The sequence below is a fragment of the Doryrhamphus excisus genome, chromosome 2 (assembly GCF_030265055.1).
Source record: "Doryrhamphus excisus isolate RoL2022-K1 chromosome 2, RoL_Dexc_1.0, whole genome shotgun sequence".
NCBI classification, from domain to species: Eukaryota; Metazoa; Chordata; class Actinopteri; order Syngnathiformes; family Syngnathidae; genus Doryrhamphus; species Doryrhamphus excisus.
In genome coordinates, this window is record NC_080467.1 from 26,088,721 (window position 1) to 26,116,188 (window position 27,468).

At 40.2% G+C, this 27,468-nt stretch overlaps 3 protein-coding genes and 1 long non-coding RNA gene across 6 annotated transcripts in view; 1 reads left to right on the forward strand and 3 right to left on the reverse strand.

Annotated features, from left to right (window-relative positions):
• LOC131107832 (uncharacterized) overlaps positions 1 to 27,468 on the forward strand; it is a 188,049-nt gene that overhangs the window by 50,709 nt on the left and 109,872 nt on the right. The gene's annotated exons all lie outside the window — the stretch shown is intronic.
• spata4 (spermatogenesis associated 4) lies at positions 5,608 to 7,557 on the reverse strand. 2 transcript variants are annotated; one of them, XM_058058193.1, is made up of 6 exons: positions 7,272 to 7,557; positions 6,779 to 6,908; positions 6,569 to 6,687; positions 6,277 to 6,497; positions 6,112 to 6,198; positions 5,608 to 5,936 (listed from the first exon to the last, which is right to left on the reverse strand). In XM_058058193.1, the coding sequence occupies exons 1-6, from the start codon at positions 7,346 to 7,348 to the stop codon at positions 5,842 to 5,844; spliced, it is 729 nt and encodes a 242-aa protein (XP_057914176.1). In that variant the 5' UTR covers positions 7,349 to 7,557; the 3' UTR covers positions 5,608 to 5,841. The 2 variants fall into 2 exon arrangements, with proteins under 2 accessions (XP_057914176.1, XP_057914185.1); XM_058058202.1 differs by having other exon boundaries at positions 6,112 to 6,195; positions 7,272 to 7,556.
• On the reverse strand, positions 7,847 to 11,725 carry asb5a (ankyrin repeat and SOCS box containing 5a). 2 transcript variants are annotated; one of them, XM_058058165.1, is made up of 7 exons: positions 11,510 to 11,725; positions 10,139 to 10,206; positions 8,886 to 8,993; positions 8,664 to 8,814; positions 8,456 to 8,590; positions 8,150 to 8,341; positions 7,847 to 8,068 (listed from the first exon to the last, which is right to left on the reverse strand). In XM_058058165.1, exons 1-7 carry the CDS (start codon positions 11,712 to 11,714, stop codon positions 7,941 to 7,943), a joined length of 987 nt encoding a protein of 328 aa, XP_057914148.1. In that variant the 5' UTR covers positions 11,715 to 11,725; the 3' UTR covers positions 7,847 to 7,940. The 2 variants fall into 2 exon arrangements, with proteins under 2 accessions (XP_057914148.1, XP_057914139.1); XM_058058156.1 differs by having other exon boundaries at positions 10,139 to 10,218.
• On the reverse strand, positions 18,525 to 24,648 carry tdo2a (tryptophan 2,3-dioxygenase a). The gene is made up of 12 exons (XM_058058142.1): positions 24,490 to 24,648; positions 24,313 to 24,421; positions 24,143 to 24,233; positions 24,009 to 24,079; positions 22,036 to 22,163; positions 21,783 to 21,969; positions 21,605 to 21,712; positions 21,429 to 21,540; positions 21,294 to 21,351; positions 20,772 to 20,851; positions 20,541 to 20,631; positions 18,525 to 19,208 (listed from the first exon to the last, which is right to left on the reverse strand). The coding sequence occupies exons 1-12, from the start codon at positions 24,639 to 24,641 to the stop codon at positions 19,055 to 19,057; spliced, it is 1,341 nt and encodes a 446-aa protein (XP_057914125.1). The 5' UTR covers positions 24,642 to 24,648; the 3' UTR covers positions 18,525 to 19,054.

Genomic DNA, 27,468 nt, shown 5'->3' on the forward strand with positions numbered 1-27,468 from the left:
AGAAGGGAAATGTGGAGTAATGTGGAGGTAATTACAAAAAATGTTAATAGTTAATTATGTGTTTTGCAATATTGGCTCATTTGGTTATGTAAGGTACATCAACATACATTGTACGTACAAATAATCCTCAATACATTTGAAAATAAATAGATGTTTTGCATTTTTGTAGTGGGTAGATCATTTTGACTCGGTCATTTTAAAAGTAGCTCGCATGCTGAAAAAGTGTGAGCACACCTGGTCTAAGTCGACAAACGTATTCGTTCCCAAGTCACTGTGTTCTTCTTTCTACTAAAAAAATTGCCAAGTTAACCTGAAGTGGACATACTCGTATTAAGTTGACATCATTCAATGGTGAATACATATATTATAGTGGAATTCGCTTATGTTGATACATAATTTGTCTATGCCGGCGAACTCATCAAGTCCCAGGTCACTGTCTGACGTAAGATTTGAGATCCAAATATTATCATAACTTATGTTCACGTCAACAGACTGTCTAAGTCGACAAACGTATTCGTTCCCAAGTCACTGTGTTCTTCTTTCTAATAAAAAAAATTGCCAAGTTAACCTGAAGTGGACATACTCGTATAAAATGTGAGACCCAAACGTGTCATGTCTGTTTTAACCGACAACCCATGTATGTCAACTGACTCAAGTGCCCGCTTAAGTTGACATCATTCAATGGTGAATACACTATATATTAGTGCAATCCGCTTATGTTGGCAACCTGTTTTTGTTCCTTTGGTGAAGCCAACATTGGCATACATGGTTGATTGTTTTTGTTGACATAAAATTTGAGACTCTAGATCAGGGGTCCCCAAACTTTTTCCAGTGAGGGCCACATGACTTTTCTTTCCTCTGAAGGGGGTCAGGGTCGTATGTTTGTTTATGTTCTATGACTGGGGCAAAGTGTGGTTGTAGTCACGTCACAATAGGTTACCATTTCCAGTTCTATGACAGAAAAATGACCATGCTTTATTGTTCAGGGGGCCGGGACAAATGTGGAAGTGGGCCGTGTCCGGCCCCCGGGCCTTAGTTTGGGGACCACTGCTCTCGATCATTTCTACAAAAAATAACAAAAAAAAACCAGTCCATTTAAGTCATCGAATTGTGTGTCTTGTTTCTAAAAAAGTGCCCACTTAAGTTCACATTGATTGACATGGTTGACTGCTTATGTTGACATAGTAAAATTCAACACCCAAAGGTTTAATTTCTATGAAAAATCAGTCCGTTTATGTGGACAACCCATCTAGTATGTCAAGTCTCGGTTTAATGTCGTCTTCTTACTAAAAGGTGCTTTCAGGCGTCGACGTACAATAAAAGAGTTGCCTGTTTTTGTCTGTAGTTGTCTAAGGGGGGCCGACGTCAACGCACATTGTTGAATGCCTTTGTTGACATGAAATTTGAGACCCAAAGGCATCATTTCTATGAAAAATCAATCTGTTTATGTCGACCTGACCATGAGGTGGTTCTTATTATTATTATTAAAAACACCCGCTTAAGTCGACATCGAGGTACATGACTTATGTTGACATAGAATTTGAGACCCATGGGGGTAATTTCTTTGAAAAATCACACAGATATTTGTAGTAATTTATACAGTAGAAACACCGAGGTCCAACACTGTCCCATTTGTCTGACGAGCGAGTGCACAAACATAATTTGTGTTCATTCATTTTTACCACTTATCCTCACGAGGGTCGCATGGGTGCTGGAGCAGCCCACACCGAAACATATAAACAAAAAAAATATGTTTTATAGACAATAATAATAAATAAATACCTTCTTTATCAAATTCCTGGCACTCGCAACTTACTTTGGCCCCATGGCGGGTCATTTTGCCATCACATTCAATGGAAAAAGTGAGTCAGAGCAGTACAGAGCAAACAGGCTCATATTTTACATGCAATATTATAGGAAAACTGAGGTACAAAAACCGAGGTTGGACTGTAGAAATAATTTGTTCCATGAGGTTGTCTTCTTATTATCATTAAAAGCGCCCGCTTAAGTCGACATCGAGGTACATGGCTTATGTTGACATAGCATATGAGACCCATGGGGGTCATTTCTTTGAAAAATGAGTCAGTTTATGTCAACAACTCATTTTTTTTGCTTTCCCATCTCCAAGGCACTCAAAGCGCTTTGACATCGTTAAAGTACTGATACAGCAGAGGGTTCAGTGTCTTGCTCAAGGATATTTCACCACGATCACGGGCGGATAGCAGATTGAACCCGCAATGTTCAGGTCGGGACTCTACCACCTGAGCCACGCTGCCCCCCCCAGAGACATATGGCGTTAACCGCTTTTGCCAACATAAAATGTGCGACCCAAAGGGGTCATTTCTATGAATATCCAATGTCATAATGTCAGAATGGTGGCAAAGCAAACAGGATATTAGCAAGATAATGCGTGTGAACTGACCTGACAGATGGACCAATGGATGGACAGATGGACGGATGGGGGGGGGTGTGTGAGTGGACAGAATTGCCTGTCAAAATAGCACTATGCACTAATAAGCATAGATAGCCTTTATATTTGGCAAATACGCAGATGAAATTTGGAAAACTGATTACCATTACTTATTAATGTTGAATCAATATTTAAATACTGCCTTATGAATAATTCATGTCCATGTTCAGCTCCATACTGTCAAGCACCGAGTGCCTCTTTAATGTATCACTTTAATTAAGCCGCCAGGCTGGACTCACTTCCAACTCACTTGAAAAAAATTTTTCCGAAAAGACTGAAGCCTGCGTAAATTTCTCGTCTTTTTTTTGTTAATTTATTAGTTCTCCGGAATTATGCAAAAATTGCAATTTACACTGCTCTTGGAGAGATTGGATAGTTTCTCAAGAAAAGAGGTTACTTCAAGATAATAATAATAATAATGGTAAGTAGCTTTAGCATTTTAGCATTTTTTTTGGGACTACCAGTGTTTAAAAAAGTCGGATAGACCCACTAATTGTGGTGGGAAACGGCTATTAGCAACTCCGGACTTGGTAAGCTTGTAATTCGCACCCCTTTCGCTTTATGCACACTCTATAATGCTACACAGACAAGCGCTTATGTTCCATGACTTAACACAAAATAAACACAGTTAGGACACTGATAAATTGTGATTTACTGCCTGCTCTTCTGACTCTCCGACACGACTAAATAACATTGGAAAGGCGCCAGGATTCAGCAGCAGTTTGTCGGCCATTTCTGCTTGATGTGTTCCTTGTTAGGAATTGTAAACAAATGTAGCTTCCCCTTACACACAAGGAAACACTTCCTGGGAGACATTGCTAACACCGTAAACAGAGAAGCAGAGCTTTGGGGGAGGGGCAGAGAGTAAATCTGGCCTACAGCACACGCCCATATAAGGAAGCTTATCACTCTGTGATGTCACAGATAGCCAGTGTTTGAAAAAACACTGAAACTGAGCGTTTTGAGCCGTCCCAAACCTTACTTCCAAATGCGCAAACCTCATTATCTGAAACTTTGGCATGGTTTAACACAAGAATACAACATTCCAACATTTATCCCCCCCCCCCCCGTCATTAGTGGTGATGTTTTTATTTGTTTTGATTTCATCTGTAGTTTGTATCTGAATGCTGTGTGACACAGGCTTGACTTTTCAAGCATACAAAGCGCCCCACCCTTGGCCTGGATGACACGGCTTTGTTAGTCAGGGTGGGAGAGATTGGTAGGTTAAATGTGTGCTCCCCCCCCTCATTGCTTAGCTGCTTAAATGCATGGTGTTTGCACCCTGCACCCCCACCCCTACACAACAACCTCCTCAGTGTGGAAAACGCAGCAGATGGTGGAACACTTTCTCAGGGCATTTCAGTCCGTTTGTAGCACGCCTGACGTTGGCGTTCTTTTTTTTTCTCTACAAATGTTGCATTTGCTACCATTGGCTTATTAGCACATCGGAGCGCTTAAGTGAATATTACGGGTCTGGGCTGGGTGCATCTACAGGACGTTGTCGAGCGACAGGAGGAGTCGGAGAGGCTCACAGTAAGCTTATTAATGTCTCCCGACTCGCGCCGTCGTGTTACGTAGTTGCCATAGCAACAAAGCACACATGCGCGCTACATATGAATCTAAACATCACCTCTTGACCCTCTTTTCTTTAGCGTAGCTTTAAATCCCCATCTGCTCCACACGCCCGTACGTGCTAAAATACACGCGGAACGTCCACATTCCGATGCTCATCAACAGGCCACGCGGTCTAAGTGCTGGTGCGTGTTGACGCTAAGTCAGGCTGAGGGAAATGAAAAGACACTAAAAGATTAAGGAGGTCAGCTTTGACTGCGGTTGCTCGGGGAGGCTTTAGCTGCGACACACTGCCATGGAAACAAACAAGGCGGCCCCTCTTACATAAGATACGTCCAACATATAGCTCAATTTACTTTTAACTTTATGTAATTGTTACATTTTACCAAGAGTTCAACTTTCTTCTTAAATAATCTTCATAAATATGTCACATGATTACTTTATTCCTGTAATATTATAGCGTTTTTCCCAACCAAATTTTTGTTTTGGTTCTCATATGACTTATAAAAGGTTTTTTTTCTGTAATAAAATTCAAATTTAGGCAGTTTGAATTACATTATTTTCCCTCATTTTATTGTGCATCTTGTTTCTACTTAATACACCTTTTTTCTTGTAATATGGACATTATTCTCATAGTTTCACCCCCCCCCCCCCATTTCTGTTGAATCTTCCAACATCTTTCAACTTCCTTCTTGTGAATTTTCTTCTCAGAATATTATGGATTTTAATCCAGCCCAATTTTCCAAAAAATAAAACTTTTTTCTTTGTATTTTACTTTTTCCAAATATTATTTTTTTTCTCATAAAATTTACTTTATTCCCTTGATATTTTTATGCCGTAGTATTGAACTTTTCTCCAACTTAAATTAAAAAAAGACAACTTCAGTGAGTTTCATGTGTTTCTCCTAATATTATGATTTGAAAAAAATCTTAATGTTAAGATAATAAAATAATAAATAGTAAAAAAATAAACTTTTCAATTTTATTTTCCCCTCATAATATTACATTATTGTGTGTTGTGTATACATATTTTTCATTAATATTTATTCTTGTAAATTTATAGATTATTCCATTCTTGTTGTTTAATTCTACACTGTTTTCCAGCAGTGTATTATTATTATTATTCCACACTTTTTGTGTCTTATTTTATTTCTTAACACTTGTTAAATTATATTTTTAGAATGCGCCATGGGCCCCTGAAAAAACAGCCACAGGCTGCACAAGGCCCCCTGGCTGCACATTGGACACCCGTGAATTGAGACAAAATGTTTTACCGTCACATTGCACGCCTCAGCTGTTACACCCCACAGGTTACCTTGACATCAATAGTCAAGATCCCAGATTCATCCGCCCCTACCTCGCCCCCAGCTGTCCCAGCTATTGACTCCACATTCCCCCATTTTCCAGATAAAGCCGTACTACTCACCTGTCCAAAGTTGATTTAGTAGCCATTAATGTGTGGGAGTTACGGTGATACTTTTATGATGTGTTCATAAATCAACGCTGAATCGCTTGTCATGTGTGTCGTAAAAACCAACAAGTAGAGAGACACTTTTTATTAGCAAGATGCAGTGATTTATTTCCGTCGGAGGACTGGAACATAACAGTACCAATCCAATGCTGCCACCTAGTGGTAGATACTAACCAAACATGATGCTTGACAATGGGAGGCACAAGCCAAACTGCAGGTCATGTCTACATATAATAAATACTACACGTAATAAATACTACAGTATGTTTATGGTACATCGCTTGCTAGAGAGGATGAAATTAATATAATAAATAAAATCATGCATTTTTCTAACAGCTGTGAACATATCTTCTGGGGGGCTGGTTCACTGTGATTGTCTTGTAGGAGGAAACAGCGACACCCAGCGTTGACTGGGAGCATAGCTCTAGAAAAGACGAGGAAAAACGGTAACAACACTTCTATAGGAATAATCCACGTTAGGTATAGTATCAAAATAATAATACATACATTAATAATATATTCAAATTTTACATTTTAAATAAAAAAAATAAGTAATTTTGGTATTGTAGTTGACAAAGTGGACAATATTGGTGTCTTACTTGGTGTATTATCTCCAGACGAGTGCTTTTCATCTCCATTCGATGTCATCTGTGTGAGTCTGGGCTTGATGAGGTTTGAGCGCCCTGCTGGAGCATATTTATTTTCAACAAAACAATCAGCTAGAGATCTTCTATGACGTCGTCACGTCTGTTCTGGTGGCTCACCGCGCTCGGGAAGCGTCTGTGCCGCCTTATCCTGCAGATGTTTGCAGATGATGGCCTCCGCCCTCCGCTGGTTGGTGCGTGTATCGGGGAGGGCCATTATCTCCGTGAGCCTCAGGTTGCTATTCAGGGTCGTGTTGGCCGTGGGGCGGGCCACCGTGGGGAGAAGCTTCTGGTGCTTCTGGTCGGTGAAGTCCATCTCGAGGCTGGGAAGTCCTCTAATCCTGAAAGACGAATGGATTACTTTGTGGTCATGAGGCGTTACCCACTCCATCCTTGGAGATGTTGGAGTTACCTGTGCTTGGTCAGGATGGTATAAACCTGCTGCACCAACAATTCGGCCGCTCCCACCTTACAGTGGAGGGTTCCGTAAACGATCTTCTCCATCAAATGCAGACGCAGCTTCTGTAAGGACTAAAGAGATGGCATGTTATATAAATCAAGAAACATTATGTTGTTGGACACATGAACACATCCCCCTCCTAGGTATTATTGATTGTTTTACCCGTCTTATTTTGTTCCAGTTGTCCAGCTTAGCAGAAAGAGAAAGCCCTCTGCTGTAGGAAAGCATTTCGAATTCTCTTGGGTAATAACGGGAAAAGATCTCAGCAACATGGTAGCCACTGGAAAAATCTCTGAAAAGGAAACCGCAAAAACAATCATTTCAACATCTTGACCCTCCTCTAAACCTTCTAATTTTCATCTAGCAGGTATCAAACCTATTTTGAAAACAGTTTTACACATTAAGAAACAAATTCAGGTATTGTACTTAGAAAGTCAATTGGCGTGTGAAACAGCGCCATCTGCTGGACTCTTAGCGGTAGCACTTCTTCCCAATGACAGTGCAACCAAACTACTTGAAACCAACTACTTGCGATTTCAGGTAGACCAAAATGCGCGAATACAGTTTTATGTATTAAAGAAAGATTGTATATATTAATATAATGCTTCTAAATCATTGATTTGAAAGAAATGCAATGAACAGCTGTGTGACTTACCTGCGTACGTTCATCGGCTGGACGGACAGTTCTAAGTTCTGCAGCCATCTTATTACATCCCTCGGCAGTCCCGTCATCGTCACAACTTTTGGTTCCGAGCCTCCCGTTCGACCCGAACGACACCGAAGTCACAATTTCTTTCTTCTACTGGCGAACTGACATGTCATGGCGTCAAAACAACGCTCGTCATGGCGCCATTCCTTTATTAGTGAGACGGCTAAAGCTAGCGTGTGACAAGAGGGGATATATTGTTGTGTTGTCTCCATGGTAACCACTTCTTTCTCGTGAGTGCAAACATGGTGTGGTGGCGCTTTGCTGCCTCCACCGGTAGAAGGTGATGTTTACACGATTTTGGTTAATTCATTCGTACTTGGAATATTTTATTAGCACAATATTGTGAGGATAAACGGTAGAAAATGAATGAATGAATATTTGTAATTGTTATTTGTGTTATTTTCCCCAATACAACATCCAACAAGTATTTTGACAGCATTTTTAATGTGTAATGCAAAACTATACAATAACAAAGTGCATTATTATGCAGTGCAAATTATTCAAATTCTACTTTCATGTATTTGAATTTAAAATATGAATAATTATTATTTTTTTCCTCACAAATATTTATGAAGGAAATGCAAAATATGTAAATATAATGCAGTAAAATAACTTTCACTGGTACCGCAGGAAGTTCCTGATCTGGCCAGGCAATGGGAGATGGGCCAGGAGGTGAAGTCGGTCCCGGCCGACGCACTTCCTGATGCAGTGACGACACAGCTGACTCAGCAGTCGCGGTGTGGCTACCAAAAGGAGAATGCAATTACCGGTACATATGTACGTCGTTGTAGCTTATGTGGCCTTTGACGGATCAGGTTGTTTACCTTCGTATAGTAGCAGGAAGCCCTCTGTTAAACTGCTGGGCGGGGCCACATCCACCGGCCTCTGATATTCAGTGTTCCTGGCGTTAATGTCGGCGCCAAAGTCTAGCAGCAGCTTCACAATGGCTGTGCAGTCTTTCTCCGCCGCCGCATGTAATGGGGAGTCCAAGGATTTGCCTTTTTGGACATTGGCACCTGAATGAGGTGCAGAATCACAATCCAATTGATGTATTTCCACCTTTATCCACTAGGGGGCATATTTACACAGCATTATGGGGTTGCTAGGTATTTATGCGATATACGTCCCACCTTCCCTGAGGAGCTTTCTGGCACACTCCAACTCCTGGCAGACGCAGGCTGTGTAGAGGGCCGTGCCCAGGTGCGGAATGTCCATGTCCACGTCCGCACCCCATGTAAGCAGAACCTCCACGCAACCGTAATGACCTTGAGTCAAAGTGAGGTCAAGCTAGTATTGGATGTTGTTAGTGTAAATATATAGATGGCAAATTGTGCTGACCTCTACTGGTGGCCTCGTGGATGGGTGACGGGTGGTGCACGAGGCTCTGAGCCTTGGCGGCGTTCTCTAAAAGGATTTCCGTACACGCCACACTGCCCACCGTGCAGGCGTTGAACAGCGGTGTGGCGCCATCGACCGTGGAGGCATTGACCTGTAAAAACCCCGCTGTTACTTGTTGTTTAAACTTGACAAACCATCTTTTTTTTTTTTTTTTAAACTAACGCTGGCGCCGGCGTCAATGAGGGCTCTAGCGCAGGCCACTTGGTCTCCCAGACAGGCTTCGTGAAGAGGGGTGACGTGGTCTATGGTTTGGGCATTGACACTGTGACCCTGCAAGGCAAAGCCAAGGTACACCCTTTAGTTACATAAGTGCTTTTAGAAAGTTTATCAACAGAGCTGACTATTTGTCATTGCGCCATCCTCTTGTATTATTATATAACAAGACTAGAAATTTCCTTTATATAAAAAAAATGCTGAAATATATGGTGGGTTTTAGTGCTACATTTATGATGTTATTAAAAATATATGTTAATATAATTAATTAAAATTAATATATAAAATTTTGTATTAGATGGTGAAATATCTTATATTTTTTCTATTTTTGCTTATTTAATTGCAAAATAAATTGTTGTAGTAGTCACCTTTATCCAAATTATAACTGGTCTTTGACACATAAGTGTCATGTGAATCACTGACATAGTTTTGTTTACATAATCCTGCTAACCTACAACCAAAAATGCCACCATTAAAAAGTCCTTATCTCCAACAGCCGCCATGTGCTCACCCGTGAATTTCCTTTATATAAAAAAAAATGCTGAAATATATGGTGGGTTTTAGTGCCACATTTATGATGTTATCAAATATATGTTAATATAATTAATTAAAATTAAAATTAATATATTAAATTTTGTATTACACGGTGAAATATATATTTTTTTCTTCTATTTTTGCTTATTTAATTGCAAAATAAATTGTTGTAGTAGTCACCTTTATCCAAATTATAACTGGTCTTTGACACATAAGTGTCATGTGAATCACTGACATAGTTTTGTTTACATAATCCTGCTAACCTGCAACCAAAAATGCCACCATTAAAAAGTCTTTATCTCCAACAGCCGCCATGTGCTCACCTGTAAATTTCCTTTATATAAAAAAAAATGCTGAAATATATGATTGGTTTTAGTGCTAAATTTATGATATTATCATATATATGTTAATATAATTAATTAAAATTAAAATTAATATATTAAATTTTGTATTAGACGGTGAAATATCTTATTTTTTTTCTATTTTTGCTTATTTAATTGCAAAATAAATTGTTGTAGTCGTCACCTTTATCCAAATTATAACTGGTCTTTGACACATAAGTGTCATGTGAATCACTGACATAGTTTTGTTTACATAATCCTGCTAACCTACAACCAAAAATGCCACCATTAAAAAGTCCTTATCTCCAACAGCCGCCATGTCCTCACCTGTAAAATGAGGGTCCTTAGGGCCAGCAGGCGACCCTGACTGGCGGCATCGTGAAGCGGAGAACGGTCTGTCCATGATCCTGCCAGGGGAGGCAATGACAATGTAGAACATTCATGACTGTCACTGCTAATGCGCTCAACAATACACACAAACTGTTTACAAGCGCTAATCAGGCGACGCTACATTGCACAAGTAATCACGCAACAATATCCTCTGATAGAAGAAGGTTAATCGCTCAGGTGTGTGGAAGGTGTATTCATTTGGAGATCATTTGCGAAGCAGTAACGCATAACTGCACTTGTAATTTCATATATATTTAAGACCCCCCTTTCCGGACTACACTACAGTGAAGAACGGGTTTATGATGGCAGCAGTTTGAGGCTGGAACAGATTATTTCTACAGTCCAACCTCGGTTTTTGTACTTCGGTTTTCCTACAATATTGGATAAAAAAATATTAGCCCGTTTGCTCTGACACAGTTTTTCCATTCAATGTGATGGCAAAATGACCTGCCATGGGGCCAAAGAAAGTTGCTAGCAATTTGATAAAGAAGGTATTTATTATTATTTTCTACAAAACATTTTTTGTTCTTATGTTTGGGTGTGGGCTGCACAATGTTTAAGTGGTTAGCACGCAGGCCTCACAGCTAGGAGACTCAAGTTCGATTCCACCCTCGGCCATCTCTGTGCGGAGTTTGCATGTTCTACCCGTGCATGCATGTTTTTTTTTGTTTTTTTTCCGGGTATTCCGGTTTCCTCCCACATTCCAAAAACATGCTAGGTTAATTAGCGACTCCAAATTGTCCATAGGTATGAATGTGAGTGTGAATGGTTGTTTGTCTATATGTGCCCTGTGATTGGCTGGCCACCAGTCCAGGGTGTAGTACGCCTCTTGCCCGAAGACGGCTGGGATAGGCTCCAGCACCCCCATGCGACCCTCATGAGGATAAACGGTAGAAAATGAATGAATGAATGTCATCAGGGCCAAAATGGTTAACCAGACAAGGTGTGTGGTTAAAAGTGTGTTGTTGTGGTTGTGCCTGCAGTATGAGTGGGGTGACTTGCATGGCTGGGAATGGAAAGTAGGGCAGTGTGGTGGGGGGTGGGGGGTGGGGGGGGGTGGCTGGTGGTATCATGACTCTGTTCTATTAATACATGAGAGAAAAAGCGTCTGCAGCGTCTTGCTACAATAATACATCACAAGTACAGTTGAGGAAGCTGATTAGATCAGTCGTAATGGCTTCTTAAGGCTGGTAGATTTTATTGTAAAGGTAGACACAGTCCGCACGTGTTTTATACTCCTGTCTCGGTGACCTTCCACCTCTTAAGCGCCTGGAAGTTTGATGACGACGGCAACAAACAAACACTCACCGCGTGGCTGAGCGTAGTCGTAAAACTCTGCGGATATCCTGGCTGCCTCTTTGCGGTTCCCGCGTACGATGTAGAAGTAGGTGAGCAGGTTGAGGGAGATCTTGACAAAGAGTTTGAAGCAGAAGAGCGCCAAGATGCTGAGGTAGACGTTGGACAGCTGGGCCGCAAAGGGCTTGCTGGATAGCTCCTCTGCCGGGTCGGACATTTTTCGTCTGCTTTGGGATGATGGTAATGATGATGATGAGGAGGAGGATGAAGGCGGGCCTCTGAGCTGGTTGGCTTGTCCTGGCAAGGGAAAAAAAAAAAACAGAATGGAAAAAATTCTCAGCAGCTGTTGCAGGGAGTGGGATCAACTTGTGTTATGTTATTGTATGCAGTGATGGGGGGGGGGGGGCTGCTGCATAGCATTCTGTGTATTGTACTACCTGTTGAGGCACTAATATACTGAATATATGTATTGCATTTTATATATGCACATTTCCATAAAGTGTTAATATCTCATGGAATTCCCAGGCTTCATTAGCAAACTGCATCCCTCCATCCATTGTTTATGCCTTTTATCCAACCAAAGTGCATCCAATTCATATACTATGTATTTCTGGTATTGCATTTGAGCCTCCAGGTGGCAGCACAAACCCTCGCATAACAATCACCTCTTAAGAATGGGTCTAGACCAGGGGTCTCAAACACGCGGCCCGCGGGCCAAATGTGGCCCGCAGGACACTAGTTTGAGGCCCCCGCCTTGATATGAAAGTTTAATGCAAGCTTGATATGGATGCTGTATGGTATCATGTACCCAGAAAAAATTATTACATTTGATTAATGTTCATGTTAAAGGTTAAATAACTGTTAATAGTTATCCTCCCTATCCGTGTGGAAGTGGTAAGTTTTTGGCTATTTAAGTTTAAAGGAAATAACTTGAAGGCTACCATTTAGGTCGCTAGCTCTTTAGTTTGTGAGTTAGCATGTGTCTCAATATGTTGTAAATAAAAAGAGTATAAATGTGACTATACTAGTCGTCTTTTGTCATGTCTACAGGGCTCTAATAATGCTTTGTTCATTTTAATCTGAAAAAAATAATTTGTCTACCCAGTTTATTTATTTGCCGTTTTAATAATAATTATAATTATATTTATTTATTACTGATTGATTGATTTTCTTTATTCTTGATTTGTTTATTTATTTTTCATCTTATTTTGAGTAGAAAAATAAAAAGTTATAAAGATAAAGATAAAAAAAGATATTTGAGAACAGTGGAATGTTTTATCAGAGCTTTTCTTGTAGAAAATTGGAACCAAAGCGAAGTTTTTTAAATTTTTTATTTTTAATAAATGTGTTTTTTTTGTTTTTTTTTTTTCTGAAAACCAGACCCGAGCTCCAGTGGCCCCCAAGTAGATAGAGTTTGAGACCCCTGGTCTAGACAGCTATCTTTCAAGATGACTCCATGCCTATCTACTAACACCAGTTTGTCTTATAATGGGATACTTTTTCAAGATAAATTAGGGCAATTATTTAACCAGCAGGGTGGTAAGAGGATAGGGACGCTCATGCATTAAAATGAAGTCTTTGCCCTGGAAGCTCGTCCTTTACAAAGTCCTTTATCAACTATTTTTGGAAAGGGACGATGCAAGAGGGTAAGAAACATGTATTTATCATTTGGAACAGGATTGTGGATAAAAATATCCTTCTGGGGTTTCCACTAGAGGTGGATGGATCGATGAAAACATTGATGTCACAGATAGTATCGGTGTGATGAGATTGGTATTTGGCTGTTTTTGTTCATGTTATGACCTTTGGGGTTACGGCCTTTTATGTTATGACACAAAAAAGGAGCCTCAGTGGAAGATGACGTAGGTCGGGGGTCGGCAACCCGCGGCTTTTCAGCTTCCTTGTTGCGGCTCCCATGCCGAGCTCAGTGATTGTGGAGGAAAATGTGCATTTTTGAAAAGAGTTTGAAATATCTGACTCACCGCAAGTTCTTGAATGTGTTATAGATTGCGTTCTGACTGCTGATTGGATAAGGAAGGGAAGTTCGGTATGTTCAGTCAGACACGAAAAGATGCTACATGAACATGGACCAGACATTCTGTCATAACAGGTACCATTTTAAGAAGATGAGAACTTTAAAAAGTTGGCTCCAGACCATTTATTGTGACTGTAAGAGAAGAGAACTCTTTTGATGCTAAAGGTTGCCGACCCCTGACTTCCAAGAGTGAGGCATATTAGATTGTTCTGTGTGAAATAAGACATGACAAAGTGCTCAGAGTAATGAAAAGTGACGAAAAAAACGCACATGACATCAAATTAAGACCAAAATTTGTAGTAGTAGTAGTCTTTCTGTGCTCTAGACACGTTCATCTATGACTGTGTTTTTTTTTTTTTTTAAGATCTAAAACAGGGTCTCAAACACGTGGCCCATGGGCCAAATGGGGCGCGCAGGACACTAGTTTGAGGCCCCCGCCTTGATATGAAAGTTTAATGTTAGTGCGGCCCGCGCAAGTTTGATATGGATGCTGTATGGTATCATGTACCCAGAAAAAATGATTACGTTTGATTAATGTTCATGTTAAAGGTTAAATAACTGTTAATAGTTATCCTCCCTATCCGTGTGGAAGTGGTACGTTTTTGGCTATTTAAGTTTAAAGGAAATAACTTGAAGGCTACCGTTTAGGTCGCTATCTCTCGAGTTTGCGAGTTAGCATGTGTCTCAAGACGCTGCAGTTGCGCAATATGTTGTAAATAAAAAGAGTATAAATGTGACTATAGTCGTGTTTTGTCATGTCTACAGGGCTCTAATAATGCTTTGTTCATTTTAATCTGAAAAAAATAATTATATATGTGGTTTCTTAATTTTTAATTATTAGCCATTTTTATTATTATTATATTTATTTATTACTGATTGATTGATTTTCTTTATTCTTGATCTTATTTTGTGTAGAAAAATAAAAATGAAGATATTTGAGAACAGTGGAATGTTTTATCAGAGCTTTTCTTGTATAAAATCGGAACCAAAGCTTATTCATTTTTCTGTTTTTAATAAATGCGTTTTTCATTTTTTTTTAAAACCTGATGCGGCCCAGCCTCGCCCAGACCCTATCTCCAGTGGCCCCCATGTAAATTGATTTTGAGACCCCTAGTTTAGGGTCTCCAAACACTTTTGTTGCTGCTTGAGGGTCAAATGCTGCATTCAAAGACGCCGTTTGCATTCAAAATTAGGCATGTTGGTTGTTACACGCCCTGACGTGACCTCAAACCCGAGCTCCATGTTGAACCCTTGTTATGGCGTCCCGTTAGGTAAGGACAATGCTATGGTTTTGTATTTCTGGGCGTGGATTAGAGTCCTTCCATATTGACGCCTATGGATTAGGACGGGAAATGTCATGGAAGCTCCAGCAGCTTTTTCAGCTTAGACATGAAGCTTAGTTGTTGTCCGCTATCTCTGCACTCAAACATGAATTAGCAGGCTGCCCAGTAAGACTAGACAGCATGATCGCTATGCATATAACACGCAGACCAGAGTGAAAATGGTGCCAGACTCTGACCATGAATGCAACGGGCCATTTCCTCTCCCGATCTGAGGGGGGCGTCACTGTGAAGACCTTGATCACTCACCACTTTGGTTAAAACGACTCTTCTTTTGCACATTGTCTGCTGTGAGCAATAAAGGCTTAAAAATTAACATTGCTTATTTGTGGGAGAGGGGGGGATCATGCGGCGTTCAAGGACAAAAGTAGGGTGGGGGCATGTGATAACAGTTATTGATCGGTATTGACGGTAGCACACCCACTTTACTACTTCTGGGAGAGCAATGGAAAAATCATATTGTTGCTGAAATAAGTGAATAAACTTGATTTCATGACTTGCATGAATTAAAAAAGAAACTCATACATGCATGCCTACTAACATATGTGATCATAGCTAAATGAAAGAGGAACTTCAACATGTTTTTGCCGTCATGTTTCTTGCAAGGGACACATCAATCACGCCCCAGCTTGACGTCACCGCTCCTATTTCTGAGTAAAGAGCGACTATTCTGATTATTCAGCTTTCAGTCCACCCGGGCTAAATCAACAAAGATTTACACAAATGCAGTTAGAGCAGGGCTTGTCAAATAGTGGGGCGGGTCCCCCTCAGGGGGGGACACGAGAGGCAGGGAGTCCTTTCAATGACCTGCCGACATGAACACACTTATAATACTCAATATGTAATTTGACTCTGGAATATGCTTCCATTTTTGGTCAGATTAATAAATAGATATTATCAGTGTCTCTGCTATTTGAAATCAGGGGGACGTGAAAGAAAATTGCATCACTGAGTAACAGTTATGCAATTAACGTTACCAGAATTCCCGATTTGTTGAAAAACTCACAAATTTTGAAGGATTTGTTTATGACTCGACCATCTTGATGTCCCCAGTACAGTAATCAGAATCAGAAACGGTTTTATTGCCAGGTATGATCAACACATACTAGGATTTTTTTTTTTGGTATAGTAGGTGCAGACACATCTTTTAAAAAAAGAATGAAAAATACAAAATATACAGAATACACAGTATAAATATATGTACACAGTCTGTTTTTTGTTTGTTAATCCGGAAGTGCAGTCTGACTCCTAAGAGTCCAAACTGGGCGTTATTGTAACGCATTTAGTGAAATATAGTAAGATATAGTAAGCATAAAGCATATAGTAAGATACAGTAAGAGCATTTTGTTACAGGACGACAACCTTGTACAATGAACTGCATTAGTGCTCATTTGTTTGTGGCAAAATGGAGCTATTACACCATCTTTGCGACTACTTCTGTGCAGAATTCTTTAACGGTAACCAGTGGCGGTTCTAGCTATGGAATAAAATTGCCCCATGTAGGCAATTACCCTGGGTGGCATTCTCTTGGGGGCACCACTGCAAGGGGGAAGCAAAAAAAAAAAAAAAACAAACAACAAAATTCTGTTTATTTGTGTTCAGCGCTCATTTCTTCATCAAGTCAGGATGTGTGGCAGCTGGATGGGCGCCCTCTACAGGCAGGATATTTGCACCCCCACAAAACAAACATGGGGGCCACGAGAAAAGCAAATATATGTAACTAAACTGAAACAAGCATAATCATGACAACATATGAAGCTTACAGCTGAACTAAAACGGCAAAGGACGTTAGTGTCAGGTATGCAAAAACAGGAACGTAAAAGCTGACACAAAAGCATGCAACAAAACAGGAAATATAACAAAATAAGAGCATGAAAAAAACAGTACTAAAGACATATAAGGAATAATAAACTGTCATGCAAGCCGACACACAGGGCATGACAGTACCCCCACCCCAAGGACGGATCACAGATGAAAGTCCAGAGTCACAAAGGATGGGTGGCAGGAGTACAGGTGGTGGGTTGCTGGCGGAACCCCTCTGGGGGACAAGCAGAATGGCATGCACGGTAGAGCCATCAGGATCGGGACCAGGACTGTAATACCGACAGAGACAGCAGGACCACTCCCAACCCATCCTTGGTGACTGACCAATGGAGAATTAGATCCATTACAGCCGGAAAGCAGTTGAACCAGGAGAGGAACTGATGACCGCTGATGTATAGCCTGAAACAAGAACAAGAACTCCAGGCGGAACAGGCTAGCATGGAGGCGACACCAGGGCAGGAACCAAAGCTGCCGCATGGGCTGAGCCGGGACTGCAGGAACAAAACACTGAAGAACTGAAGACACCTGGTGTGAAGGTGAAGTAGGAATCGGAACATCCACCACGGAGCATCTCCATCACCTTGAAGACCTGCTCTGTGAGACCATCATTCTGTCACCGCATGGCATGGTGATTTGTTAGCGGTGACCTCAAGATGCAGATATGGGACCCATCTTTAATTCTTGGTAGCAGATGAGTGGAACAAGGAAACTAGCCCAAGGCAAAATAACAACTAGCAAGGCATAGGAAAAGCAACCATATGTACCCAACCTGAACCTGAGTATAATGATTTGACAACAGAAGAAGGTCAAAGCTGAACTTAATAGACGTCACAGAGTCTGCCCCCCCCCCCCCCCCTCCCCCCCAGGGTGTCATTCAAGCCAGAACCGCCACTGACGGTAACCGTTTTTCTAATGCAATAAATCTTATTCATTCATTCATTTTCTTCCGCTTTTTCCTCACGAGGGTCGCGGGGGCTGCTGGAGCCTATCCCAGCTGTCTTTTGCGCGAGAGGCTGGGGTACACGCTGGACTGGTAGCCAGCCAATCACAGGGCACCTATGGACAATCTGGAGTCGCTAATTAACCTAGCATGTTTTTGGAATGTGGGAGGAAACCGGAGTACCGGAGGTGGAATTGAACTCGAGTCTCCTAGCTGTGAGGTCAGCGCACAAACCACTGGACCACCGTGCAGCCCGTATTAAAGTCACATTGATCCATATTCAAAATTTCTGAGGTATAACATTTGAGTGTTAAGTTGCTGTGTGATGATTTTGTTAAAACTTCAAATCTTTTTGTTTGTTTGATTGATTAAAAAGACCTGGAGAAAACCCACGCATTCACGGGGAGAACATGCAAACTCCACACAGAGATGGCCGAGCGTGGAATTGAACCCTGGTCTCCTAGCTGTGAGGTCTGCGCTCTAACCACCCGCAATAAATCTTAAACTTACATAAAAAAACAGACTAAATAGGGGTCACTTTCTTTATCCGACAATATGATATAAATAAGCACTAGTCTCCAGGGTTGTGTGTGTGTGTGTGTGTGTGTGTGTGTGCAGCCATGACTTGTGCCTTGTGGCTACCACACAAGATGATTATGCAACCTTTCACTCATTGTCAAGTGCTCTTTACACTGTGAATACCATGTCCGCCATCTTGCTTTTAATATGCTTTAAACCCATAGTAGCCCACTGAGAATGATATTAATATGACTTTTATTTTGGCGGTGTGTTGCCATGGATTGCAGACTGTCTTTGTTTATATTTTTTCCCTCCTCCTGTATGTGTGCACATTCAGTTTTTTTTATCATCAAAATAAGACATAAATGCTGCATTTTAATGAGGCCTTTAATAATGCACACAAACAGTCCATAACTGTCAAAACAATAACACATGCTATGTACAACAAATATGTATATTTAAATAGGAAAAAGGTGACATCGGTTATAAATGAATGTACACAACGATTACGGATATCGCTGCATAAATACATACATCATATTTAAAAACAATTATTCACATGTCTATACAGCATCTACACTCACCAGCCACATCATTAGGTACACATGCACATCCAATTATAATATATGTATATTTTTATATACTTTAATTTCATTTGGTTTACCTATTGTTGTGGCTGATAATTATCAACATTATATACAATATATATTTCATAGTTTTAGATGCTGACCATCAAATATTAGCACTAATAATTGTATTTACATCCCTTTAAGATAGCCAAGTGGGATTTTTTGGAGGTTTTGAAAGACGGTAATGGCGGGACCATGGTGTGTTTAATGTACAATGATGCGGTTTAGTGTGTAGGGGGAAAAAATTGATTTGTCGGCTAAAAAGGGGGCTTAGTCAGAATCCTCGCTGCTGCAGTAGGAGCTGTCACAACATTCGGCCGTGTAGAGGAAGGTGTGGACGTTGGGGTTCAGCTTGGGGACCCAGTGGCGAGGCACTAGGAAGGTGGCCAGGTTGAAGAGGTCCACAAAGACCTTGTAGCGATCACTGCAGTAGAATGAGACGCGTTCAGACACAGATGAAGTAGGACTGATTGATGAACCAGACCCTTTCACAAAAACTGGAGCATCACACCCAAAAAGGAGGCCTTTTATACCGATAGATAAAACATCATGCAGTTTCCGAATGAAGCCCCTGATCCAGTAGCCTACACAATGTGATGTAAACAAAGAAGAATAGGAGTGTAAAAGTGGCTACAGTATTCCCTCGTTTATCCCAAAATGACCCGCAATAAGTGAAATCCGAGAAGTAGCCAACTTCATTTTTCAGCAATTATTATATATGTTTTAAGGCTGTAAAATCCATCACCATAAACTTTATACAGTTTTCTCATTCAGTCGTTGTACAAAAATTTCACATCTTTTTTTTAATTTTAATGATCAACCTACAGGTCGGACACAAGAAATTATTAAGTCACTCCTGCCTTTTAAAGCTGTACCGTAGCGTTTTTGTATCCTTGTTGTGCTACACTCCTCCTTCTTTGAATCAAAGATTCATTTACAGGCTAGAAGACAAGCTAGCTAGCTGTGACACAGGAGACATGGTGGGGAGGCACAAAGGAGATTGATTGGCAATGGTCTACAGCCAATCAGGACGCAGAAAACAATGGGCGGTGTAGAGAGGGAGAATGTTATTCCTCTTAAAGGGCCAGGCTTGCAAATCCGTAAAGGTGAAACATGATAGCATGAGGGGAACCCGTGTTTAGAAAGCCATAAACATGTTTTCTATGATTTTCTATGCATGTTTTCTTATGATAGAAATAGAAATAAACACAAGATAGCTAGGATTGATTTATGGCAAAGACAGTGAAACCTCGGTTTTTGTATGAGTTGGTTTTCGACTCAAATTCTACCTTGGATTTTCCAACACTGTCTCAGTTTTTGACCTAACAAACTAGACCGAGTGCCCAAACAATGCGTCAACTAGCTGGTGATTCTCTGTGAAGAATGGATAGTGGTTCTTTTAGATTTTGGACACTATAGACAGCACACAGAACGATGGACAACTCTGTATCTGTCTTCTTTCTTCATCTTCAATGGCTTTCAAACGTGAATGTGTATTTTTGGACCAATTTCAGACCAATTTTTTTGTCTATGAAATAGTGCCAGAAATTTGCTAAAGAAGGTGAAAAACACATAGCAAAATCTGATGGTAGCATCTGCTGCAATAGGAGTGTGTCATGTAAAGGTTCTTTGGTTCATTCGTTCTTATGTGGGTAAAATGTACATACAGTTTGGCTTTTTGAAAGGATTAATAAGGATTTTTAACTCTTATCCCAACACTTTGTACACATTTTAGTATCTTTTAAAAGTGTAGTACCTGACAGTGGATCTCAGGTAGTGGTAGCCAGATGACCCCCCAGTGCCGGCCTTGCTGCCAATCATACGGTGCACCATGCATACATGATTGTCTGCAGGAGGAACACAAACACAGAAGGAGGTGAGACGTCGCATTTAGAGCGTCAATAATTCACCCCCGCACCCCCCCAAACCAAACCCCTGATTGTTTCCAGAACTATTGTTGGGTCACGTTGGGTGTTACGGCACTTACATCTCCACTTGGTCATGAGCGTGTCGATGTCCATGAGGGAGGTGAGCAGCTGGAATGGAACCTGGAACCTTGGTTCCTCCCTTTAAAAAAAAAAAAAAAAAAAATCAGCAATGTTATAGAAAAACTGATGAATGAGTTGAAAATATTTATAAGATAATTGAGGATTGCAACAGTATATCCTTACATTTTGATACAGTTATACATTTATTACATTTTTCCCACAGGCTCTTAAATTTTTTTTTTTAAATTAGAGAATCAAATAAAAAAAAAATATGATTATTTTACAATATTCTACAATAATTATAGCATTTTTAAACATTTTTTTCTTAATTTTTTGCTTTTATAATATAAAGGTTTAACACAAATTCCCAAAAGTGTCCACAAGGACCTTCTGGGGTTGTAATTTCTACACATAAAGATAATAAAACTATAATTGGCCACTAGATAAGGCAGCTATACTTATGAATTGTAATGTATGAGGAAAATAACATATGAAATGAATAATATGACATTATAATATACCTATAGAAGTAGATCATGAGGGCGCCTTGCAGAGCTTTATAGGACAGCCGTCTCTCACCTTGTTGGGAAGATTAAACTCAGTCAGTCTCATCTTAAAAAAAATAGGTTGTTTTTTTAGAATCTAGAAGCTCTGACCTTTGCTGAGAAGGTGCTCGTGACGCTTAACGTCAAACAAAGACGTGAAGAGCTCCTTCTGTTTCAGCAGCTCGGCCATCAGCTCCTCTTTGTCCTCACAGTCGGACATTTTCTACGGAAGAAGTTGGATAATGTTCCTCCTGTGAATCAGTGGAGTTTTATTTTTGTAATCTTACCTCAATCTCCACTCCCTCCTTATGGAGTCCATCAAATATGTTGGTCTCCAGCCTTCCCCAGAAGTTGAAGCCATCCACTTCCAGGCCAGGAGTTCTCTCCAGCCACTCCTTTTATGAGGAACACGTCACGTTTATTAGGAACTACGCAGATCCAGTCATGTTCAGACTGTTTATTTACCTCCACTAGTTTTAGGAGCGTTGGCTCCATTCCGGTGGTGGTCAGCTTCTCGTTGTCTTCACCCTTGAAGATATCCCGATAGTGCTGCCTGTTGTACGGCACCCTCAGGTTGTCAGGAACCCCAATCTTGTTCTCCAGGAGCCGGAACTGAAGGCTTTGGAAGCCAGAGGCCGAAGACAGATATTCCCTAAACAAAGCAACATGGCGTCAGCACGTTGTAGAATCCCCATCTCAGGGGATTTATCATGTTTACCTAAAGTCAAAAAAGTCTAAGGCTGTCATGGTCTCCAGCACGGCAAACTGGTCCACCAGCAGTCTGAAGATCATCACAATTCGATGGATGCGAGTGTTGACTTTAAGCATGTTGCGTTCATCTCGCACCTGCGTGAAGACGAGCAGCGAAAGTACTTATTACTACTCCCATTCAAAAAAATATTAGTAATAGTAATAATAAGTACTGGTAATGAACTCTCATAAAAATGAAGAATTAGTAATAAGTGTAGTAGCGGTTAGACATAACATTGTATGTACACAGTGTTATTTATCTTCTCTTATTATTGAGAAGATTATTGTTTGCTTTATGCATCATTTTAGTTGTTTGTATGCATCACATCATCAAGCGTTACGGTTTTGCACTTTGTTTGTCAGGCCTTGAATGCATGACGCAAAGTTGGTTTGACTTTGGAAGGTCAAATTTAGGCAGTCAATGTCCTCAACACAAGTTCATATATTACGGAAAATAAGCTACAATATGGACAAGTGGTTAGCGTGCAGGCCTCACAGGTAGGAGACCGGAGTTCAATTCCACCCTCGGCCATATCTGTGTGGAGTTTGCATTTTCTCCCCGTGGGTTTTCTCCGGGTACTCCGGTTTCCTCCCACATTCCAAAAACATGCTAGGTTAATTGGCAACTCCAAATTGTCCATAGGTATGAATGTGAGTGTGAATGGTTGTTTGCCTATAAGTGCCCTGTGATTGGCTGGCCACCAGTCCAGGGTGTACCCCGCCTCTCGCTCGAAGACAGCTGGGATAGGCTCCAGCACCCCCACGACCCTTGTGAGGATAAGCGGTAGAAAATGAATGAATGAATAAAAGTCATAATGAATTACAACAGGCTAACATTATGGATTATGGAGATGTCTTGTCACGATCTTGATCCAGGCTTCAGGCTACACAGTCACTCTGATTGTATCTGTTCACAGATCATCTCACAGTATCTATCATTAGTGGTGAATACCTTAATTTCTACTTTAAATGTGTTTAATAAGGGCATTATGCTTGATATTGAAGAGGGAATTGGAGGCTTCTGGAGCTGAATATCCATCCGTTCATCCATTTTTTTCATGCTGCTTTGCCTCACTAGGGTTACGGGTATGCTGGAGCCTATCCCAGCAGTCTTCGGTCAAGAGGCAGGGTACACCCTGGACTGGTGGCCAGCCAATCACAGGGCACATATAGACAAACAACCATTCACACTCACATTCATACCTATGGACAATTTGGAGTCGCCAATTAACCTAGCATGTTTTTGGAATGTGGGAGGAAACTGGAGTACCCGGAGAAAACCCACGCATGCACGAGGAGAACATGCAAACTCCACACAGAGATGGCCGAGGGAGGAATCGAACTCCTAGTCTCCGAGCTGTGAGGTCTGCGTGCTAATTACTCAACCGCTGTGTAGTTTTAGGACTACATAAACATTGAAACTTTCATCACAAAAAAGAGTTTGTTTCTAGCCTTTCTGGGTCTTTATAATTTGGCAGTAGAACATAGGGTGATTTCAGCGAAAACACCTGATTTTGACCAAATAAAATAAAAAAAATTTGCTTTTTCTGCAGAGAAGCTAATTTATGGATGTCCACATTTTGGCTCCATTTACGATCGGCCATCATTTCGAAAAGATGAAGCTGACTGAGGGGGGAGGAATCGAACCCAAGTTTTCCCGATCTCCTTACTGTGTGGTGCTGACCACTGAATATAATCAAATATTACAAGAGCTACTGTTCCTAATTAACTATATGAATCCTTGGCATACCAAAGATCTAAAAGACAGACATTTGAACCAAGATCTTAGGTCTGAAGATGTTTTTCTTCCAGATCGATGAATTAAGCCACAGTCCTTATTATGCATGGACTGAGAACTTTCAAAAACGAACTGAATTTCATGAGAAAACAATGCAACGCCTTGACCTTTCATTTTGCAAAAAAGTCAAAAATATCACTCACGTGTCCACTAATGAAGATCTCACGGACGGAGTCCAGTTCAAACAAGATCTGTTTGAACCACAGTTCGTAGGCTGCAATGAAATCCGAGGTTTTAGATGTTAACCATGCACTAAAACCTGAACTTGATACCTCACCTTGATGGGTGACGATGAAAAGGTGCTCATCGTGAATCTTATTCCCCTTCACTTCACTCTGCAGCACTTGAGCTGTCACTATTTTATCCAGCTGAACCCCAAGAAAACCCACATAAACAAAGAACTTAGTAAATTATCAAGTTTTAAAGGGAAAGGAATGACTTCCATACGTTGAGGTAGTCTCCATAGATGATGCCGCCTTTACTGGCCCGGTTGACGCCTGCCTGAGCGGCATCTTCTTCTTCTTCTTCGGGTTGTGGAGGCCGGTTTTTAAACAACCTGTGGAAAAGACTTTTAATCAATTAAGCTAAGAATAAATATACTTTTAAGGGATCGGCGAAACGTACAAATGCCTCTTCTCAAAGTAAGGACATCCGCTCATGACGACCTTTGATTCACTCTTCTTCTTCTTCGAAACTGGAAAACAGGCTCCAATCGTCCTGTGCTCGTTTATAAATTTTGCTGCCATCCAATCACTCCCGAGGACATAAGTCATCATCCGACACGCCTCCGCTGCTGTTTACCTTGAACCGCTACCATTTCTGGACTTTGTTTGATGTTAAAAGAGCAGTCATGGGACGTCACCATCATAACAATAAAAATAAATAAATATGCAAGAGGACACTGCAAACAGTCCCAAATTGACCTGTACTATGAGTTGTTGTGAACACCTGATTGGCCGTATTTGGATCAGTCCAATCAGACAGCATATCGTCATTATCCAGGTCGCCTATGTTTATTTGCTTTGACGCACCAGCATGTCTTCACCTTGACTTGTTTGTAGGTCAGTTGTCGCTTTTCTTAACATAAATAGTCAAATTCATAACACATCTTCAGTGTCAGAGGATTGTATATAAAATGTATATCATAATATCAACAAGAGCAAGAAGCTCCTCCCAAATGTGCTTCCTCCCAGCCACCCTTGTCGAAGTCTTGGGGTTGGTAAACTCGTCTGTAAATATTTGCAGTGTGGTTAATATTTTATTTACTGTAAGAAACATCTGAGAGGTGGCTTGTCTGGGTTTGGGTTTGTACAGACAAAGAACAGCTGGAGGACAAACCCGTTGCTGTTTTTGAAACTATTTTTTTTCCGCAGTCGTCTGTTGCCAAGGTTTTACCAACGGTTTATCAAAAATTTATAAATTAAATGAAATTATTTATTTATGTATTAAATTAATAAATCATGCTGATTAGTATAGTATGTAATTAGTTATATGTACTATATGTACTATAATATAATAATGTATAATAATGAAATGTAAAATGTACTATATATAATTATTATATTATATATTATAGTATGTAATTAGTAAATTATATATATATATATATATATATATATATATATATATATATATATAGAGAGAGAGAGAGAGAGAGAGAGAGAGAGAGAGCGAGAGAGAGCAAAAAATATATATTGAAAATATATATACTAAAAAATATACATTGAAAATATATATACACAATATATATATTGTATGTATGTATATATATATATATATATATATATATATATATATATATATATATATATATATATATAAATGATAATTATACATTATTATTATTATTATTACTATTATTATTATTATTATTATTATTATATGATTAGATACTATATATATTACATATTAAATTATATATAAAAATGTATTGTAAATATTATATTGTGTGTGTGTGTGTATATATAGATATATACATATATACATATATATACATATATATATATATATATATATATATATATATATATATATATATATATATATATATATATATATATATATATATATATATATATATATATATATATATATATATATATATATATATATATATATATATATATATATATATATATATATATATATATATATATATATATATATATATATATATATATATATATATATATATATATATTTTTTTTTTTTTTTATAGATTTAAAAAAAATGTTAAGCAACGTGGCAACGGGCAATATATTCAATATATTCATATTGAAGTTGCTTATGATAGGGAATGCACTAGTTGCCGATTCTTCTTATGCTAAGGTGCCAATGAGCATGGCACCTAATTCCACAGACACCCCAGCCAGTGTGTCACCACCAGTATATTTGTTGTAGCTCGTAGCTCCATTGGTGACAATAAAGAGGGTCCTATCTTAACTAGACTGCAGCCAAACAGTAATGGCTCAGAGTTCAGGGCCAAAGGACACAAGGGGAGCCATGTTGGACAACAAACAATGTACAGTGTACAGTATACCTGCTGCCTTTTAATCAGTCACTCACTCGGACCTTGGAGGAACCACACGTGCGCCCTATCAGCAGCACACACAGGTCAGGTTGGATTCGACCGCATGTCATCACACCAAAGCATTATGGGTGATGCTTGGAGACCCCCTCCCTCCCTCTCTTCCCCTCTCGCTCCACCCTATTGCTATCGCTAAAGCACGTCCCAGTTCAGGAATAGCTTCTTGTTATCATGCCTCTGATCTTCTGAGGACAAAGCGCTCGGGCTGCTGGGACTCTGCTGGAGAGGCCTTGGTGAAAAACAACAGTGCTAATGATCTTGGATAGATGGAGAGACACTGGAGTTTAATGATGCAACTGCATTAACTGGAGCTGTTTCTTTCCATTCTGTGGCTAAAAGCCAGGAAGGAGTCACTCAGTATGTTAACGTGCCATCAGACTAAATCTAATTACTCGGGTCCGACTGAAATCCAGGGTTGCAAATCAAATTTCCCAAAGTTAGCCTGACACGCCATTATCCTGTGGTAAGAAGATGAATGACTGCAGCATGGAAACAATGGAACTGGACTGGACTAATGCTGCTTTGACACGAGTACCGTCGAGGGCAGGGGTGGGCAAACTGCGGCTTGCGGGCCAAATGTGTAGCTTGTAGGAAAAGGCCATCCAAACAACACAACGTGACCTACACATACTCTGATGTGTGCATACAAATAAATATCTATGCAAAATACCCATGCCGGGCGGCACGGCGGTCTAGTGGTTAGCGCGCTGACCTCACAGCTAGGAGACCAGGGTTCAATTCCACCCTCGCCCATCTCTGTGTGGAGTTTGCATGTTCTCCCTGTGCATGCATGGGTTTTCTCCGGGTACTCCGGTTTCCTCCCACATTCCAAAAACATGCTAGGTTAATTGGCCACTCCAAATTGTCCATAGGTATGAATGTGAGTGTGAATGGTTGTTTGTCTATATGTGCCCTGTGATTGGCTGGCCACCAGTCCAGGGTGTACCCCGCTTCTCACCCGAAGACAGCTGGGATAGGCTCCAGCGCCCCCGCGACCCTTGTGAGGAAAAAGCGGT